The sequence below is a fragment of the Bufo bufo genome, chromosome 5 (genome assembly GCF_905171765.1).
Source record: "Bufo bufo chromosome 5, aBufBuf1.1, whole genome shotgun sequence".
Classification (NCBI taxonomy): Eukaryota; Metazoa; Chordata; class Amphibia; order Anura; family Bufonidae; genus Bufo; species Bufo bufo.
In genome coordinates this window covers 542252011-542271857 of record NC_053393.1, presented here as the reverse complement: position 1 = coordinate 542271857, position 19847 = coordinate 542252011, and the positions used below count along the sequence as shown (strand labels likewise).

Below are 19847 nucleotides of genomic sequence, written 5' to 3'. Positions count from 1 at the left end.
TCCCAATAAGCTGGAGAAATACACGGTCACGTGCTTACCAGCGCGTACAGGCACTAACGAGGACACCACAGCTGGGGTCCTCCCCGTTGAAAGAAGTAGGTGCGTTCTGCGCATGCTCCTTCCTTTCCTGTTCAGGCCTCCGAGAAAGCTGCAGAGGTGAGCGTCCGCCGGCGCCTGTGAATCCGCCCGAGCCGCCGGCCATCCGGTGCCGCGCGGGGCTTGTGTATAGCTCGCTGTGTAGCGGAGCCCCTGAGGGAGCAGAGCCGCCGGATATCTCCGTGGTGTGGCTTATAACGAGGCGGTAATGGTGTCGGTGTCCCGGGGAGGTCTGCGGCCTAGTAGGCGGGAGGTTCCGGTGCTGTGCCGGGGGTGCAGGACGTTACGCTTTGCTGGGGTGTTAAACCCTTTATGGCCGTGTAGCTGGTTTGGCCTTAAAGGGGGCCTCCTACTGTAGGGATACAGCGGGGCCCCAACATGTCTGAGTGTGGCTCCCACCCTGGGCATCATACTGGGGCGACTGGTGGTGTCAGGGGCTACGGAACCAGTCGAGCTCGCCGTGCCACACGCTTTCTATGGCTTCCATTAATTGATTTTTTAAATTATTTTTTTGCGCCGTTCACTGCGTGAAGGAGAATGATTTTGGGTCACCGACGCGGAGAGTGTTACGGTTTTATCTCCGTTATTCAGAGACTTCAGTCTGTAAAAAGGTGATATGTTATATATTTTTTTTTTCCTTAAAGGGGTTGTCCAGCCTTTGGGACTTCCTGTTTATAGGAGTTCTCTGACAAAAATAAACCTCCAGACAATCCCTGCGACGACCCCCCGATCTCTGTGGCGCTGGTCCGGCTTCCCTGACTCTGTTTACAGGCTGCGCGGTGACATGCTGGTATATGGCGCGTCATCGCTGCAGCCAATCGCTGGCCTCCGTGTACTTGCATGTAAATGAGCAGCCGCAGGAGGACTGGCAGGGAATGGGGTGAGAATTGTATTTTTGGACAGCCTCTTTAACTGTCCCTAGCAGTGTGTTCTGACTCGTGAGAAAATCCAGCCAAGAGGTCCTAAAGGCTGGACAACCCCTTTAAGGCCTTCTAGGAGGCGTAGGTGACACATCCGGCGGCCATTGTATAGCGCCCTGCCCTCGTGGGGTGACAGAGGAAGTCCTCTGCTCCTCTGTGTAGCAATCATTTACCCAGGCAGAGGGTTCGGGCAATTTCTACAGACACTCGTTCCCCCATCGCTGCCCCCTGTAAATTCGCCTGGCGTGCGAGCACAACGTTCCCTTGTTTACGCGGCGCAGGAAATTGTCGTCAGCGCTTCGCTCTGTGGGAACAGGAAAGAATGAATGTGAATGGAGGCGAACGATCGTAGCTCCCATCCTGGTGCAGAGGGGATCATTGCTGCCTGTAAACAGAACTGAATGGATCCACAGCTAGGGCTGAGCGAACCGCACTTTACGGGTTTGGGTGGTATAATAATTCTAACGGAATGTAAAGTGGAAGTCTTTAAGAGGCGTCCTGTTTTGGCCGAGCACAACGGATCTGTCTGGTTTCTGTACTGCAAAACGGATACCAGACCGAAGTTTGGGTTCGCTCATCCCTATACACAGCAGAAATCCAAGGGTTAGGGCTCTTTCACACTTGCATTGTCCGGATCCGTCGTGCACTCAATTTGCCAGGAGGTGCCCGCCGGATCCGTTACACCGCATGTGAACTGAAAGCATTTGAAGACGGATCTGTCTTCAAAATGCGTTCAGTGTTACTATGGCAGCCAGGACGCTATTAAAGTCCTGGCTGCCATAGTAGTAGTGGGGAGCGGGGGAGCAGTATACTTACAGTCCGTGCGGCTCCCGGGGCGCTCCAGAGTGACGTCCATGTGATCACATCATCCATGCGCGTGGGGCGCCCTGACGTCGCTCTGAAGCGCTCCGGGAGCCGCACGGACGGTAAGTATACTGCTCCCTCGCTCCCCACTACACTTTACCATGGCAAACAGGACTTTAGCGTCCTTGCAGCCATGGTAACCATTCAGAAAAAGCTAAACGTCGGATCCGGTAATGCGCCGAAACGACGTTTAGCTTAAGGCCGGATCCGGATTAATGCCTTTCAATGGGCATTAATTCCGGATCCGGCCTTGCGGCAAGTGTTCAGGATTTTTGGCCGGAGCAAAAAGCGCAGCATGCTGCAGTATTTTCTCCGGCCAAAAAACGTTCCGTTCCGGAACTGAAGACATCCTGATGCATCCTGAACGGACTTCTCTCCATTCAGAATGCATTAGGATAATCCTGATCAGGATTCTTCCGGCGCAGAGCCCCGACGACGGAACTCTATGCCGGAACAGAACGCAAGTGTGAAAGAGCCCTTAATTTGAGATCTCTGCCGTCGATTCCATGCCATATGTATTTAGGGTTTGGCCAGGGTTTTTTTTTTTTTTTTTTTTTTAACGAGGCTTTGAAGCGGATCTGCCAGATTTTAAGCCAAAGCCAGAAGTGGATCCTCCAGGAAAGAAGCAGAAATCCCTCCATTTCCAGTTTCTGCAAAAAAAGTCATAAAAATGCTGTGGTCGCACTGTTAGGATTTACTCCATGTGAAAATGGCCTGAAGGAGGGATCAGGAGGTTGTCAGAGATGTTGGTTGTCAGATGTTTCTGCGATAAAATTCTGAAGAGCAGAAAGTGCTGCTTGTACCGAGCACTGGATTTATGGCGTATCCTGGCTTCAGTTATCATTGGATTTTTATTCTAAGTGCTCATGCACACGACCGTTTTGTGGTCCGTTTTTCACGGATCTGTTTGTCCGTATCTGAGGGTTTTCTTCTTCTGATTTAAGTCCTCTTCCATTCTGTTATTCCACGAAACATCCGTATGGTTTCCGTATTTGATCAGTTTTTTTTGCGGATCGGAAACATTAACTTATTAATCACCAAACACATGAGCGATGTGGGCTAGGCATAGCATTTTTACAGTATGGATCCGCAAAATACGGATGTGTTCCGTGTGCGTTCTGTATCTTTTGCAGAGCCATTGACTTGAATGGGGCCTCGGACCGTGATTTGCGGACGATAATAGGACATGCAGTACTTTTTTTTTTTTTTTCATACAAACGGAGTAACTTCAGTATTTTCTACAGCCCGATTGAAGTGAATGGTTCCGCATACCGTCCACAAAAAAAAGGAACGGAAGCGGAAAGAAAATAAGTTTGTGTGGTCGCCTTGGTCAGATGCGATTATGCGTTTATTTTGTTTCTTCAGATTGACCTCTCCATTGCGCCGCTTATCCCACTGCTCTGCTTCTGGTGCCCAATATGCAAAAAAGCAGCAAGGGAGACCTCAGCTCTTCTCTGTGCGCGTCTTCTGGCGGACACGGTCTGATCGCTGTGGACCGGGAGCAGACGTTCTGCTCTCACAAGATTTACCAAATCTGGAGAACTGCCTATGGAAGCAAGTAATTCTGACTGATGCCATTTTGACCTGAGAAGAGGAATCAAAGATCCGGCACTCGGATCCGAAGCTCTAATCTTGGGTTCCCCTTCTCTTCTGCCTGTTACGTCGTCTCAGATCAAAATGGCATCGGTCGGGAATTCCTTCCTTCTGCAGGCTGTTCTCATGAGACTTTGTGAACAGCACGTCTTCTCCTGGACTGTGAAGCGCTCCGCAGTGAATGGACAGTGTCACGTGCAGGCACTCGCTGGAGAGAGCTGAGGTCTCCCACTCCCTGTACCTTTGCTCCCCATTTTCATATTGGGGGTGATGTGGCCAGCAGAGGGGTCAATCTATAAGAATAACCTGATGGCATTTGATGAAGGCGGACCACAGCAGAAGAGATTAGTTTTTAGAATAAAATATCCAGTGACCGGCCCTCTGTAAGGGAACGGAGCAGATCTTTAATGCGTCTGTCAGGCTTCTTTTACTCCTATAGTTTGGAGAATGTATGTGCTGGATCGTTGTCCAGATCAGATCCATGTCTAGGCCTGATTTCTGCTTATCCCTCCTGTATGAATTGTAGGATACCGTCTATCATACAGATGATCAGTAACTTTTTCCTGTTCCTCCTCAGATGCTGATGCCCAAGAAAGATCGCATTGCCATCTACGAGCTCCTTTTTAAGGAGGGCGTTATGGTGGCCAAGAAAGATGTACATATGCCAAAGCATCCGGAACTAGCTGACAAGAACGTGCCCAACCTCCACGTCATGAAGGCCATGCAGGTGTGTCGCAGTGCAAGCGTACAATTAGATTGTGTTCTAGGACTAAAGGTTTCTGGGTAACGGTAGAGGCATTGTGTGTGTGTGTGGGCGCCCTCCTATTACTCCTCCTGTCTGTTGCCCCCCCCAGTTTCATGTCCTGAGATTCCCATTTCTCTTCCCGTAGTCTCTGAAGTCCCGTGGCTACGTCAAGGAGCAGTTTGCCTGGCGTCACTTCTACTGGTATCTTACAAACGAAGGCATCCAGTATCTGCGGGATTTCCTGCACCTGCCCCCAGAGATCGTCCCTGCTACTCTGAGGAGGAGTCGTCCAGAGACTGGCAGACCACGACCCAAAGGTGAGTGTCTCCTGTCATTCTGCTGCCAGGCTCTTGGGCAGTGCCAGTTATGAGCCAGTGGGATTTCCTTGGGCAAACCGGGCTGAAAGGGGCTCTTGCATTTAGAGAACACCAAAATGGATTCCCATTGGGGGTCATAAAGCTGCTTATACACATAACTGTCGGCCCATCATGCATGTGTTCTGAATTGGGAGTGAGCTACTACAGATGCCTAGTGGTGGCTTATCTCCCCTGGAGAACAAATCTGGCATTGAAAGTCTGTCAATTTAGAGGAGAGTCGGGAGGCCCCCCTTTGAAGTTGTCTCTGTGGGTAACCTTAAAGTTGCGGTGTTAAAAGGGGTTTCAGTGATTTTTACAGTCCGCTGATGGTGTATATAGAAATTCCTGGCAGAAGGCTCCATACACTGGGTTCCAGCGTCACGGCTGCCCGAAACAGAAGATCGGTGTCAAACCCTAACCATCTGATATTGAAAGGCAAAAAAACTAAAGATCAATGGCCAGCTCGCCACTCCAGCGTGCCGTAACCCAGCGTCTTCCAGGACGCTGCATGTCAACAGTCCAACTGAGATCCAGCGCCATTTGTCATAAATTTAGTATCTGTATTCTTATCCATTAAAAACAAGCCATGGCTGACAAGTCTGTAGGAATCACAGTTGAATACGCATGTTGGGGGTCATTTATGAAAGACTGGTATATGATAGTCGGGACGCTGCCGGAGCATGCACCTAATTTATGGCGAGGCACATTCTTTGTGCTTCTGAATTGAAAACTACTCCAGTCCCTGTCAGACCCCTGCAGATCTGATACCTCTGACCCTCACTGATCTAATGACCTCACTAGGGATGAGCAAATCTACTTCGGATGAAACATCCGAAGTCTATTCGCGTAAAACTTCGTGTCAGTACTGTACAGAGCCAGCGCTCCGTACAGTATTAGAATGTATTGGCTCCAATGAGCCGACGTTATTACTTTGCGAAGTCTCGCGAGACTTCACATAACTTCACAAATTGATTTAGGCCTCTTGCATTGATGTAGGCGTTTTTCCGTTTACTTTCAATGGATCTGCAAAAAAAACGCAAGGTACTCTATTATGCCTTCTGTTTCCTTTTTTCAGTTCAAAGATGGAACATGTCCCATTGTCCACATAATGGACAAGGATAGTACTGTTCTATCAGGGGCCAGCTGTTCCGTTCCGCAAAAAACTGAATGCACGCGGACGTAGTCCATATTTTTTGCGGGCTGCAAAATGCTGAAAAAGCCATACAGTTGTGTGCAAGAGGCCTTATACTGTAAAAAAGCATTTCATGAACTCTGGTTCGGTTCCAAGGTACCATTTTTGAACCTAACCTTTTTTTTTTTTTTTTTTTTTTTTAACAGTATAAATCAATTTCTGAAGTTATTATGAGCTGTCTCATGAGACTTCGCAAAGCAATAACTTCGGCTCATCGGAGCCAATACATTCTAATACTGTACAGAGCGCCTGCTCCATACAATATTGAAACAAAGTTTTATGCCAATCGACTTTGGATGTTTCATCTGAAGATGTTTCATCTGAAGTCGATTCGCTCATCCCTAGACATCACCGTACATCAGTCGCATGGCCTAGTTGCAGCTCAGCTACTAGGTCAATGGGGCTGAGCTGCAATACCAAGCACTGCCACTATACGATGTACGGCGCTGTGCTTGGGAAGCTGCCAGAAGCTTTCATCGTTCACCAGAGCCCCGGTGAGTGCAGCGGCTCTCAGAAACGGCTGATCTTCAGGTGTCGGGACTCAGACTCTGCCGGTGTGATTTATACAGGTGTCAGCTATGGTTCATTTTTAATGGAGAAGGATCAAAAGACTGAATTTTAACAAAAGTGCTGCTAGATCTGTTATCAATAGAGATCCAGCACTAATTATCCTGAGAATCGGTTATCGATATCTGTAGCCCAGAGAACCCCCCCAAACTAACACTTCATGCCTTGTTTGCTGTCGGATGGCACCATTCACACATGGCAGGTGCTGCAGTGAATTACTGTTCATGTGATAGGATTTGGCAGTCCTCCTTGTAAGCTGCAGTTAGGGGTGGGCGATATGGCCTAAAATCTATATTGCGATATAATTTTAAACGTGCGATATATATCGCGATATATTGTTTTCTATATTGTGGGGGGGGGGGGTTTAAAGAAGACCTTTCACTAGTTTAAAAACTAACTATATCAGTGGGACTCCCAGGCTATGAGCTGTGCGCTACGATTGGCCAGCACTGCAGCAAGGGACAACCCTAATACAAAAACTCTGCCCCGTACAACAGAGGGAGCTGCAGACACCGGAGCCTATACCGGGTGAACAGAGCGGCGCCCAGACATACTAGTAAGTGCAGGGGGACCCCTGGGCGCCGCTCTGCCCACTGATATTTTTAGTTTTTAAACTAGTGAAAGGTCCTCTTTAAACTTTTTTTTTTTTTTTTTTTTTTTTTTTTTTTTTTTTAATAACTATTTGCCTCCTTAAAGGGAACCTGTCACCAGGATTTGGGGTATAGAGCTGAGGACATGGGTTGCTAGATGGCCGCTAGCGCATCCGCAATAACCAGTCCCCATAGCTCTGTGTGCTTTTATTGTGTATAAAAACCGATTTGATACATATGCAAATTAACCTAAGATGAGTCAGAGCTTGAAAATGACTCTTTTCTGGTCACACAAGTTACATATGACTCTTATGTTAATTTGCATATGTATCAAATCGCTTTTTTTTACACAATAAAAGCACACAGCTATGGGGACTGGGTATTGCGGATGTGCTAGTGGCCATCTAGCAGCCCATGTCCTCAGCTCTATACCCCAAATCCTGGTGACAGGTTCCCTTTAAGGGCTAGAACCCTTGTCATATTCACCCGGATAGAGCTCTATTAGGGTGAATAGGACTTTACACTCTCCCTGCTGCCCTGTGCTTTGTGCACACAACAGTGGGGAGCCTATCATGTGCCCCCCCTGCCTCTGATCAGCCCCCTCTGGTAACAAACCCACCCCCCTCCCTCCCCAGTATTAATCATTGGTGGCAGTGGCCACAGCGTCCCCCCCCCCCCATCATTGGTGGCAGTGGGCAGTTCCGATCAGAGTCCCAGCAGTGTAATGCTGGGGCTCCGATCGGTTACCATGGCAGCCAGGATGCTACTGAAGTCCTGGCTGCGATGGTATGTTGGTGGTACCTGCTTATCTCTTATTCTAAGGGCGATATTACACAAACAGATCATCATTGCTACGAATGCTCGTTAGTGATCATCTGACAGTGTAATACTGACGCAGATTATCTGATGAACAAGCAAATGCTCATTTATTGGGTAATCGGGATCTTTTGACATGTTAAAAAATCCTCCATTGTTTGCCAGCAGATTGCGCCGTGTAATAAATGCTCTGCTAAAGGGGAACAATGCGACAGTATAGGGAGGAGATTGCGGCATGTGATAGCGGCAGCCTCTCGCTCTAGCAAGTAGGCAATTGCCCGGAGGTAGCGCGTCGCTCCCGACAATCGTCTGCTACCTCTGCCCGTGTAATAGGGCCTTTATCCTGCCTGTGTACAGATAAGACAGGATCCTCCATTCACAATAGGTGATTGTTTCCTATGCACAGAGAATGCCCAGAAAACTCTCCCGTAGAAGTCAGAGGTCCCAGATCATTGTCTGTGGCTGCTGTAAAGCAATTTTCTTAATACTTTCTAAATGCTGTTAAGAGCTCGGGCAAGATGGCCGCCCCCATAATCACGTTCAGGAAATAGAATAATCTAATCGGAAAATAAACAGGTTAGAAAAATAAGATCTGTTGGTGCTCATTCACACGACCGTGTGGCCCATGCAGCGGTCTGCAATGCACGTGCTCCAGCCGTTTGCCTGTGTGCAGATGCCGACCCATTCACTTGAAGGGGTCTGCAATCCTCAAGATTGTGTCCGCACCACAAAAAAATGACCGTGAGCTTCCCATCTGTGCCACCACTCCATATCTGCCGGATTGCGGACCCGGTCAAGTCAGTGGGTCAGCATCCGTGACACGGCCGGTGCCTGTATATTGCGGACCCATGATTAAAACAGTAGGTCAGTTTCTGGTGACACATTCCCTTTAAGAACAGCTCGGGTGACCTGGCCGACCACATAATCGTGTTCAGGAAATAGAATAAATTTGCAATCCGAAAATAAGATTTAGGAAAAAAGGATGTCGCTATTTGGTTTAACTGCAGATAACATCTTTGTCACATTTCCTAAGGAAGCAGCAAGATTGTGAGAAACACTCCTTGTCCTGAGATCTCTAATGGCGTGACTATGATCTCAAGGACATTATTCAACTCCATCACAGAACCGTGATACATCAGTGTGTGGGGGCGGGGGGTGCAGCTTGACTGTCATGGAAGAAACCTACCAGATATAGTCACTGCAAGTGGTGACCTCTCCATCCGCTGCAGATAGGCCATCATTTGTCGACGGTTGGACAACCCCTTTAAAGGGCCTCTGTCAGCAGATTTGTCCCTGACACGGGCTGACCTGTTACATGTGCGCTTGGCGGCTGAAGGCATCCGTGTTGGCCCCATTTTCCTTTGTGTCCCTATTGCTAAGAAAAGTGGTGTTTTAATATATGCAAATTAACCTCAAGGAGCAACGGGGGCGTTGCCATTACACCTAGAAGCTCTGCTCTCTAGAATTCCATGTGTGGTCTAAGAACGCTGCTCTTGCTGGGGCCCCTGTCGGTCTTTCCAGTATTGGCTGCCGCCGTGTGAACAGAGCATCAAATGTGAAGCTTCTTTTATCAGTGGTTCTGGTATTTTTTAATGCGATCCCCGGCCACGTGTGCAGGGAGCAGCTACACCCCAGCAATGGTTTTGGCCACTATCACTACGAAGTGAATTTACTCATGTTACCCACAACCGGAGGGATGATGGTTTTTCTTTGCTTTCCTTTAGGTTTGGAGGGTGAGCGCCCTGCCCGCTTGTCCCGAGGAGAGACGGACAGAGACACCTACAGACGCAGCGCTGCTCCACGTAAGCATCCATTGAAATGAAAGTTGTTAAATTCCCATGGCTGCCCTTGCCCTGCTAAACCTGGTTTATTTTCCCTTGGCAGCTGGTGCTGACAAGAAGGCCGAGGCTGGCGCTGGAGCCGCTACAGAATTTCAGTTTGTAAGTTTTTAACAATCTCCGGTGATGCATTTCCATCTCGGGCGGCATTCACATTGTGTGTTTGCTGTTTAACCATGTAAATTGGGAACAATCCTGTCTTGCATGCTTAATACGCCTAACAGAGGATAAGTTATCTCCTTCATTGCCATACAGTGAATGGAGAGAAGCGCCCTACCTCTGTCCCTTAGGGGTCCTCTGTATTTGTGATTGGTGGGGTCCTAGCAGTTTTACCCCCACTGAGCACATTCTGTGAATAGGTGATACATTTTTTTGTGGGGCATCTGGCTTGAAAGCTTGTCCAATACTTTTATATTGATGGTCTATCCTAAGGGTTTGGTCTGCAGGGGTCTAACACCCTGCACCCCTACCAATCTGCTGTCCTTCAGTAGCTCTGGCACTTTACAGCTCCGTCCGTTATCAGAGCTACTGAGATACTGATGGGGTGCAGGTTGTCAAACATCGCCAACCACGATAGGCCATCAACAAAAAAAGTGCTCAACGAACCCTTTAAAGGGTTCATCTGGGAACATTTATCTGTTGCCTGCAGCTTTCCTCAGTAGACATATTCATAGTTACCTGCTCCGGTACTCTGTGCTCCCAACTTGTTTGCTTCTGATGCAGCATGGCCTTGGTTACATTCATTCTTCTCTGTGGCCAATGACTGGCTTCAGCGGTGACGTGCAGTTTGTGGTCATGTCACTGCTGAGGTGGAACATGCTGTGCCAGAAGTAAATCAAAATGGCGTGGAGGCCAGGAGCAGGTGACCATGAATCTTCTGTCTACTGAGGCAAGCTGCGGGCATTTGATAAAAAGTAATTATTCCCATTAAGGCTCTGTTCACATCCTGCATTTATAGTAGTGCCGGGTCCCTTGTACAATAGATGGCACTAAGGCGCACTGTAAGGGCTCATGCACACAACCGCGTGCCCCCGCCGGGCCTGTATTACAGCCCGCAAAATATGGGCCCTGGCCACTAAGGCACTGCATCACTGATTTCCTTGAATGGGTCCACAATCCGGAAAGTCAGAACGGAGGGGTTTCTGTCCATGCCTTTGCACCGCAAAGAAGTAGTGCATGCACTACTTTTTTGTGCTGCAGACCATCTGATGCGGATCGCGGACCCCACTCAAAGGAATGGATTCGCATGCGGCCGCAGCACGGGCCTGGCAGGCACGCGGTCATGTGCATGAGCCCCTAGTTGGTGATGCGAGCCTAAGCCCTGCTTCCAATAATGAGCCTTTTCTTGCACTTGCCTTTCGATCGTCACTAAGTCATTGCTTTCGTATTTTGCAGAGAGGAGGCTTCGGACGTGGTCGCGGACAGCAACCTCCACAATGATGCGGCTCTCATTCTTTTGTCAATAAAACATATTTGTGACATAATGACATTTTCTGCTTTTGTCTTTCTCATGTACCTTATCTTGGTTGCAGCGTTAAGTATTGGACTAGTAATATATGCGGCCCCTTGAATGGTATGTGATGGTGGTTTAGATAACAGCTGGTAAAAAGGGCTTAAAGGGAACCTGTCATTGGGATTTTGTGTATAGAGCTGAGGACATGGGCTGCTAGATGGCCGCTAGCACATCCGCAATATCCAGTCCCCATAGCTCTGTGTGCTTTTATTGTGTAAAAAAACCGATGTGATACATATGCAAATTAACCTGAGATGAGTCCTGTACGTTAGATGAGTCGGGGACAGGACTCATCTCAGGTTAATTTGCATATGTATCACATCGTTTTTTTTTACACAATAAAAGCACACAGAGCTATGGGGACTGGGTATTGCGGATGTGCTAGCGGCCATCTACCAACCCATGTCCTCAGCTCTATACCCAAAATACCGGCGACAGGTTCCCTTTAAAGGGGGTTTTTCGTGATTTACACACCTCAATGAGATGGGCAGTGGTCGGACTCCTGGGGCTCCCACCAATCCAGTTGTAAGGAGAGGCATGTGACGTCATGTGGTTTAGGCGCAGCTCAGTCCCATTCAAATGACTGGGCCTGAGCTGTAATACCAAGCACAGCCACTTACAATGGACGGCGCTGTTCTTGGTAAGTTGAGATCACAGGATCGCAGCAGGCCTCCTGAAACAGCCGGTCTCCAGGGGTTCCTGAATTCAGACCCCTGCCAATCCTATTGATGGCCTATCCTGAGGATAGATGCTCAATTCTTCAGAATTTTTTATTTTTTTTTTGGAACTCCATTAAGTCAATGAAGGACGGATCCGTTTTCTATTGTCAGAGAAAACTGATCCGTCCCCATTGACTTTCATTGGGGGTAAAGCTGGATCCGTCTTGCTCCGCATCCCAGGACTGAAAGCAAACTACAATATGCTGCGGTTTGCTCTCCGGTCTGGGAATGCAACTAAACAGAACGGAATGCATTTTGGAGCGCTCCGTTTAGTTAACTTTTGTCCCCATTGACAATGAATGGGGACAAAACTGAAGCGGTTTTTTTTTCCCGGTATTGAGCTGCTATGACTGATCTCAATACTGGAAAACTAAAACGCTAGTGTGAAAGTAGCCTAAGCTCAGGACGTGTTTTGGCCTGTTCAGCATTCATCAACGGATACCGTTGGAAGCTGCCCCTTCCCCCTGTGGTGCTTCTACAAAGATAGTGTGGACCGGATCACTACTATCCTGAGGATAGGGTATTAATATGTAAATTCTGGAGAACTCCTTTAAAGGGGCGCTCTTAGGCCTCTTTCCGACTGGCATTGCGGGAAACGCGAGTGCGCACACAATTTCAGTCAGTTTTTTCCGTGTGAGTGCAATGCATTTTGCACGTGCGTGATAAAAAAAAAACTGAATGTGGTACCCAAACCCGGACTTCAACTCTTCTTCGGATGAAGAAACCACGGTTAGACCCTTATTTTCTGCTGAGGACATGGAATCTCTGCTGAAGCCTATTACAGCCACTATGAAAGTGGATGAATCTAGAGAACAAAGGTCGGTCCAAGATATAATGTTTGGTGATCTGGGGCACAAAAGATCAAGAGTATTTCCATTAAATGAAAAACATTATTTTTTTTATTCCAAAAAAATGTGAAAAGAAAATACCCCTTTTGAGGCTGATTCCTCCTGCTGGGATAGGCCTCCTAAATTGGATGCCACAATCGCTAAGATCTCTAAAAAAAAAATTTGCTTTGCCATTTGAAGATCTCGGCGCCTTAAAATCTATGGATAGACTAGCAGAAGTTTACCTCAAAAATGTATGGGAAGCCTCTACCCAGGCATTTAAACCAAATATTGCCACTACTTCCACTGCCAGGTCGTTAAAACTATGGCTACAAGAACTGGAGTCCCATATCCAGAATAAAACCTCCAGAGACCAATTATTACAGTGTTCTTCACCATCCTTAAAGCAGTAGACTTCATCTCAGATGCTTCTGCGGATACATTAAAATTAAATGCAAGGTCAGCTGCTCTATCTAATTCTGCAAGGAGAGCGATTTGGCTTAAGGGATGGTCTGGTGACACAGGTTCAAAGAATAAACTATTCCGTGCCAGGGAGATTATCTCTTTGGACCGGTCTTGGATGACCTTCTAGAGAAGGCATCTGATAACAAAAAAGGGTTTCCTGTCTCCAGACCTCCCAAAAGACAACAGTTTTTTCGTAGAAATAAATAAAAAAATTCAATAGAGACAAAAGACAAAATTTCCGACAAGAGAACAGAAATCGGAAGAATAAGGGATCCCTCTTTAATTCTCAGTCCACTTCAGGGTCCAAAGTTGGTCAACAATGACGGTTTCTGTCCCGTGGGGGGAAGACTCTCTCTTTGTTTTCTCGGGCTTGGGGAAAAAATCTCATCAAGCCCGTGGATTCTTGGTATTATAAAAGACTGTTTCCGTCTAGAGTTTGTCCCCCCCCCACCACCACACCGGAAAGATTAAAAATGACAAATCTTGTGCAAAATTCTACAAAAAAACTAGCACTAAAACAAGAAGTTTTTTCCCTTCTAGAGAAAAAGGTTCTAGTTTCTGTGCCGGACTCAGAGAAATGGAGGGGGTTTTAGTCGTCCTTTTTCATTGTTCCTAAGCCAGACGGAACATTCAGAACGATCATAAACCTAAGACTCAAATCAGCTCCTAAGATACAAAAAATTCTGAATGGAATCTATGCATTCCGCAATAAAACATCTATTCTAAAGCCTTGTCATGGCCACCATAGACATAAAAGGTGCCTATTACCACATCCCAATTCATGCAGAATTCCAAAAATATCTCAGGGTGGCAGTTTCCATGGAAGGCCAGGTCCATCTACAATACAGAGCACTTCCAGTTGGAATATCTCGGGCCCCCAGGCTCTTTACAAAGCTGATGGCAGAGGTTATGTGGCTCACATAAGGGAAAGAGAAGGGACCAGATCAAAAAAAGCTTATGTCCGCAAACTTTTTTTCCCCCCTAATTATTCCTTATGTTCCCTTTATCAAAGCAGTACACTTAAAGGGAACAGAAAACAAGCTGGCAGAGTATCTAAGCAGAAACCTTCTAGAGCAGGGAGAGGTGTTTAAACCAAGAAGTCTTCAATCAGATAATTCAGCTCTCGGGCTGTCCTGAAGTAGTCCTATTTACAACCAGGGAAAACAAAAAATGCAACCTATTCTTTTCCCTAAGGCCTTATTCACACGTCCGTTATTCCTTTCCTGATCTGTTCCGTTTTTTGCGGACCAGATCTGGACCCATTCATTTTCAATGGGTCCTGAAAAAAAAACGGACAGCTCAATGTCTGATTTTTTTCAGGACCCATTGAAAATGAATGGGTCCAGATCTGTTTTGCAAAAAACGGAACAGATCAGGAAAGAAACAACGGACGTGTGAATGGACCCTAAATCCGCAAGATTCTCCGACAGGGATAGATGCCTTATCCCTTCCGTGGCTGAATCATCTTCTGTACGCCTTCCCTCCACTGAGGCTTCTTCCAAGAGTATCACAAAAGCTGAGGCAGAAACAGACAAGGGTCATTTTGATCGCCCCCTTCTGGCCAAGGAGAACATGGTTCACCTGGTTGAGGAAGCTTTCTTTAACAGATCCTTGGATTCTTCCAGACAAACAGGATCTTTTGTTTCAGGGTCCTGTCTTTCACCCAGAAGTGAGACACCTTCATCTAACAGCCTGGTATTTGAAAGGGAAATCATAGAACACAGAGGTCTATCTAAGGAAGTTGTATGTACCCTATTATGTTGGGAAAAAGTAACCTCTACCATTTACCTCAGAATATGGAAGACTTTCTTAAACTTATCTAATTACCCCGTAGATTCATTAAGTTCTCCTCTTATGTCTAAAATGTTAGTTTTTTTACAAAGGGGTCTTGATAAGAACCTAAGACCTAGCACTCTTAAGGTACAAGATTCTGCCCTTTTTTTATTTTCCAATTGCAAATCATCCATGGATTAGGATATTTTTTTAAAGCAATTAGGATTAAACCTGTGATCAGACCCTCAGTTCCCCTGTGGGATCTTAAATCTAGTTTTGACTAGAAGGATGGAACCTCCTTTCGAACCAACGATGGAACCTCCTTTCGACTTGACTATTAAAAATTTGTCGTTTAAAAACGCCTTTTTGGTGGCAATTACCTCTGCCAGGCGCTAACATCTTTGAGGATAGAGTGCTCATTAAACCAGATCCTTCTTTTCTTCCTAAAGTGGTCTCCCTGTTTCATAGAACCCAAGACATTGTTCTTCCATCCTTGTGTCAGTCCCTAAAGAACGAGAAAGAGAGGAGGCTCCATTGTCTAGACATAAAAAGATGCCTGCCTGAATACTTGAAAGTCACTAGTCAATGGAGGAAATCCTCTAGACTTTTTGTACAACTTGAAGGTAGAAACAAAGGTCTCAATGCTTCTTTTAGAACACTTTCTAGATGGATAGTGGGTGCCATTACCTTAGCCTATTCCTCAGCAGGGGAAACTCCTCCTTTGGGTTTTGGTGCTCACTCAACCAGATCCATTTCTACCTCATGGGCAGAGAGGGCTGATGCATCTCTAGAACAAATTTGTAGAGCTGCTACCTGGAAGTCTCCATGTACTTTTTTTCACCACTACAGGTTAGATTTAGACTCTAAAGACCGGCTAAAGTCCTCCCGGCAGTAGTGTCCGTCCAGCCCCCCAAAAGCTAATACTATTCTAGTCGTCTCTCAAGGGTGCTGTCATGGGCGTAAGGGAAATTTTAAGATTACACTTACCAGTAATTACTTTTCTCGCCCATATTCCTTGGGGGACACAGGAAACCATGGGTATAGCTCTGCTCCCTAGGAGGCATGACACTAAGTGAAGACTGTAAGCCCCTCCTCCATCAGCTATACCCCTCAGCCTGGAGAAGAGACTGCCAGTTTTTGCTTAGTGTCCAAGGAGGCAAGACACCCCCTGCTTATGCAGGGTTGTTTTCCTATAATTTTTATTTTTGCGTTTTTTGTTGTTTTAATTAGATTTTTTTCTACTTACAGGGACAACAGAGGCGCACTAGACCCCTCTGTTTCTCCCGGGGTTGAGTTGCGCCAGTGCCGGTAATTCCGCACTGCCGCCTCCCCCACAGAAGACAAGGTGGACCAGGGCAGCCTCGCTCCCCTGCGTCCCGCCAGCTCAAGGGTCGCCCACACGCCAAGTCCCTCCCCCGGCTTCCTGCCACTGCGGTGCCAGTAGCTGAAGGGGCGACCCTGCTGGATGGATTGAGGGCGAAGACAGCGTATGGTGAGAGTGGCTGCTCCAGCCTCCCCTTCCTTCCTCCCACCGCTGCTACATCCCCCCTCCCCCCCCCCCCCCCCCCCCCCATGGGCATATCGTACCGGCAACCTTACCGGGTATCATTTGGGGGGGACTTTATCTGGGAAAAATCCTTTATTTAGCGGCAGGGCACGAACTCTGCCTTCAGGGGACGGCTGTATGCAGGAGGCCGTCTGCCACATCAGGCGCGGCGGGGGCCGTTTTCTTGGCGTGAACGGCGCCATTTCATCTGGCCGGCACTCATCCACCTCGGGGGTTAAAATCATTTTGCCGCGCGCGGCTCTGCGTCTCTTTCAGCGCGGCAAGGGGTGGGCGGAGCTTCACAGCGCTCCCCTACTTCCGGTTTCGTCGGGCTCCACATCGCATAGTGCTGCGTGGAATCCTCTCTGCGTCCGATCCTGAAGCTATTCATCCCCGTGCCTGCTGCCTCTCCTCCACAGCCTCCTTCAGTCTGCTCCCCTTGCTGCTGCCGCTTGCATCATCCGGGTCTGGTAGGACTGTTAACCCCCTCCGTGCCACCAGTACTGTTGTTGGGTGTAATCCCCGTTCCTTTTGCCCTGGGGTCTCCCACTTTAAGGCAACATTTTTTCCACCATGTCAGACCCTTCTGCAGCCGCCAAGCCTTGGTACCATGCCTGTACTGCTTGTAGGGAACCCTTTCCCCGGGGGCAGTCTGATCCGCACTGTCCTGCATGCCGAGTTCCACCGCAGCCTCAGTCGCCCGCTGTGTCGCTCCCTGCTTCCTCTGACCCGCCTGACTGGGCTAGATCCCTGTCCTAGGCCGTGAAAAGCCTCACTCATGTCGTGGGCCGCCTAATAGACAGGCCGCCTACCCCGCAGGACGCCACTCTTACTGTCGCGCCCTCCGGGTCCACCGCTTCTGCCGCTGCAGCGTGTTCACCCCTTCTTAGTGACCCCTCCCGAGCTAGGCACTCTCAGAAGCGTCTTAGAGTAGAGCGAGCCTCCTCCTCGGATGCCTCCCTCTCCCCGCCACGCGTGCGCACTCAGACGAGCCTCTCCTCTCCAAAGGATTCGCTCTCTGAAGGTGAATTGGCGGTTTCAGATTTGGAAATGGACTCGGCCCTGCCGTCCAAGCTAGCCTCAGCGATGGGTCAAATCATCTCGGATATTCGTGACACCTTTAAGGTGCAAGATCCCCCCCCTAGCTCTGACGCAGCTAGCGTCTCCTTTATCAGACCCAGGCAGGCCTCAAAAGTCTTTCCAATCCACTCTGATTTCTCCTCCTTGGTGTCTAAGGCTTGGGCTCGCCCGGACGCCCGTTTTGTCAATCCCAAGAAGCTGGACATTTGCTATCCTTTTCCAGCCGTTGTCGTGGCAACCTGGTCGTCCCCACCGAAGGTGGACCCCCCTGTGGCCCGTCTGTCAAAGAACACGGCCATCCCTGTTCCCGACGGGTCCTCTCTTCAGTCAGCGGAGGACCGTCGCATGGAGACCCTTTCCAAGGGCATTTTTTGCTGCCTCCGGTTCTGCTCTCAGACCGGTTTTTGCCTCTGCTTGGGCAGGTAAAGCAATCTCTGCTTGGGGTGCGCAGCTGGAACAGGAGTTGGACTCGGACGTCCCCATCCAGGACCTACGTTCCTTGGCCCAGCTTATTATTCGGGCCGGGAATTTTGTTTGTGAGGCCTCCCTTGATGCGGGAGCCCTTATTGCACGCTCCTCCGCCCTGGCGGTTTCCGTCAGGAGGGAGCTCTGGCTGAAGGTTTGGAAAGCAGACGCTGCCTCCAAACGTTACTTGGCGGGGCTACCGTTTGCGGGTTCCCGCCTTTTCGGGGTCCGCCTAGACGAGCTTATTTCGGAGGCCACGGGTGGTAAAAGCACCCATCTTCCTCAACCCCAAGCCAGGGGCGCCCCCCGCGGACGCCCCGGTGCGTCTCGTTTTCGGTCCTCCCGCAGGACCTCTGGGGCTCCCCCCGCAGCTGCCGCTTCGGCCCTTCCCCAGGATAAGCGTAGGAAGCCGTTTTTTCGGGCGCAGCCCTCCTGGCGCAGGCCGCAGGCTGCCCGCACACCCGCAGCAAAGCAGTCCTCTGCCTGAAGGCGCGCCCCCACCCACCCGGGTGGGGGGCCGGCTCCTCCTTTTCAGGGACATCTGGATGGCTCACGTCTCCGACGCCTGGGCTCTCGAAATTGTGTCCTCAGGATACAAAATCGAATTTGCGTCCTTCCCTCCAGATCGGTTCTTTCGCTCCCGCCCCCCGCGGGACCCGAAAAGCGCGGCTGCGTTCTCCGCGGCTGTTCAAGCCTTACTGGACAGGGGGGTGATTACCCCCGTTCCTCTAGAGGAAAGGTTCCAAGGGTTCTATTCGAACCTCTTTGTAGTTCCCAAGAAGGGAGGTTCGGTGCGGCCCATTTTGGACCTCAAAAAGCTCAACCGTTTTCTCCTCCTTCGACGGTTTCGGATGGAGTCCCTCCGTTCCGCGGTGGCTTCCCTGGAGCAGGGAGATTTCATGTCTTCCATCGATATACAGGATGCCTACCTCCATGTTCCTGTAGCCCGGTGTCACCATCGCTTCCTCCGATTCGCCGTGGGGGACCTCCACTTCCAGTTTGTCGCCCTTCCCTTTGGGCTGGCAACAGCCCCCCGGGTGTTCACCAAGGTCCTGGCCCCGGTTTTGGCCTTACTCCGTTCCAGGGGTGTTTTTCTGCTACCGTACTTGGACGATATCCTCATCAAGGCTCCGTCCCTTTCCCAAGCGGTTGCCAGCGTGGATCTCACTCTAGAGACTCTGGCGAGATTCGGTTGGGTCATCAACTTCCCCAAGTCCTCCCTTCCTCCCGCCAGACAACTGGTCTTCCTGGGAATGCTTTTAGACACGGAAGCGGCGGAGGTACGTCTTCCCTCGGAAAAACGACTGACCCTCCGTCGGGCGATTCGGGGTCTCCTTCTCCACCGTCGACCGTCCTTCCGCTTCTGCATGCGGGTCTTGGGGCAGATGGTTGCCTGCTTCGAGGCGATCCCATTTGCGCAGTTTCACTCCCGCCCTCTCCAACGGGCGATCCTCTCCTCCTGGGACAAATCGCCGGAGTCTCTGGATCATCCCTTCCATCTATCGCCTCCGGTGCGGTCATCTCTCCGCTGGTGGTTGCAGTCCCCTCTTCTGGGCAGGTCCTTTCTGCCGCTCAACTGGTTGGTGGTTACAACCGATGCCAGTCTCTTGGGCTGGGGAGGCGTGTTTCCTCCCCGATCCGTCCAGGGCATTTGGTCTCCATCGGAGTCCAAACTCTCGATCAATGTCCTGGAGCTGAGAGCGGCCCTTCTGTCTCTGCGACACTGGACTCATCTGCTGAAGGGTCATCCAGTTCGTGTGCAATCGGACAACGCCACGGCCGTGGCGTACATAAACCACCAGGGGGGCACTCGCAGCGTTGCAGCAATGCGGGAGGTCACCAGCATTCTCCGTTGGGCGGAAGCCCACGTCCCGGCCCTATC

General features: G+C 49.4%; 1 protein-coding gene across 1 annotated transcript; it reads left to right on the top strand.

The window, feature by feature from the left end:
* Positions 1-49: 49 nt before the first annotated feature.
* RPS10 (ribosomal protein S10) lies at positions 50-11064 on the top strand. Its single transcript, XM_040431328.1, has 6 exons — positions 50-156; positions 4051-4200; positions 4364-4535; positions 9464-9541; positions 9624-9679; positions 10973-11064. Exons 2-6 carry the CDS (start codon positions 4051-4053, stop codon positions 11015-11017), a joined length of 501 nt encoding a protein of 166 aa, XP_040287262.1. The 5' UTR covers positions 50-156; the 3' UTR covers positions 11018-11064.
* Positions 11065-19847: the final 8783 nt, after the last annotated feature.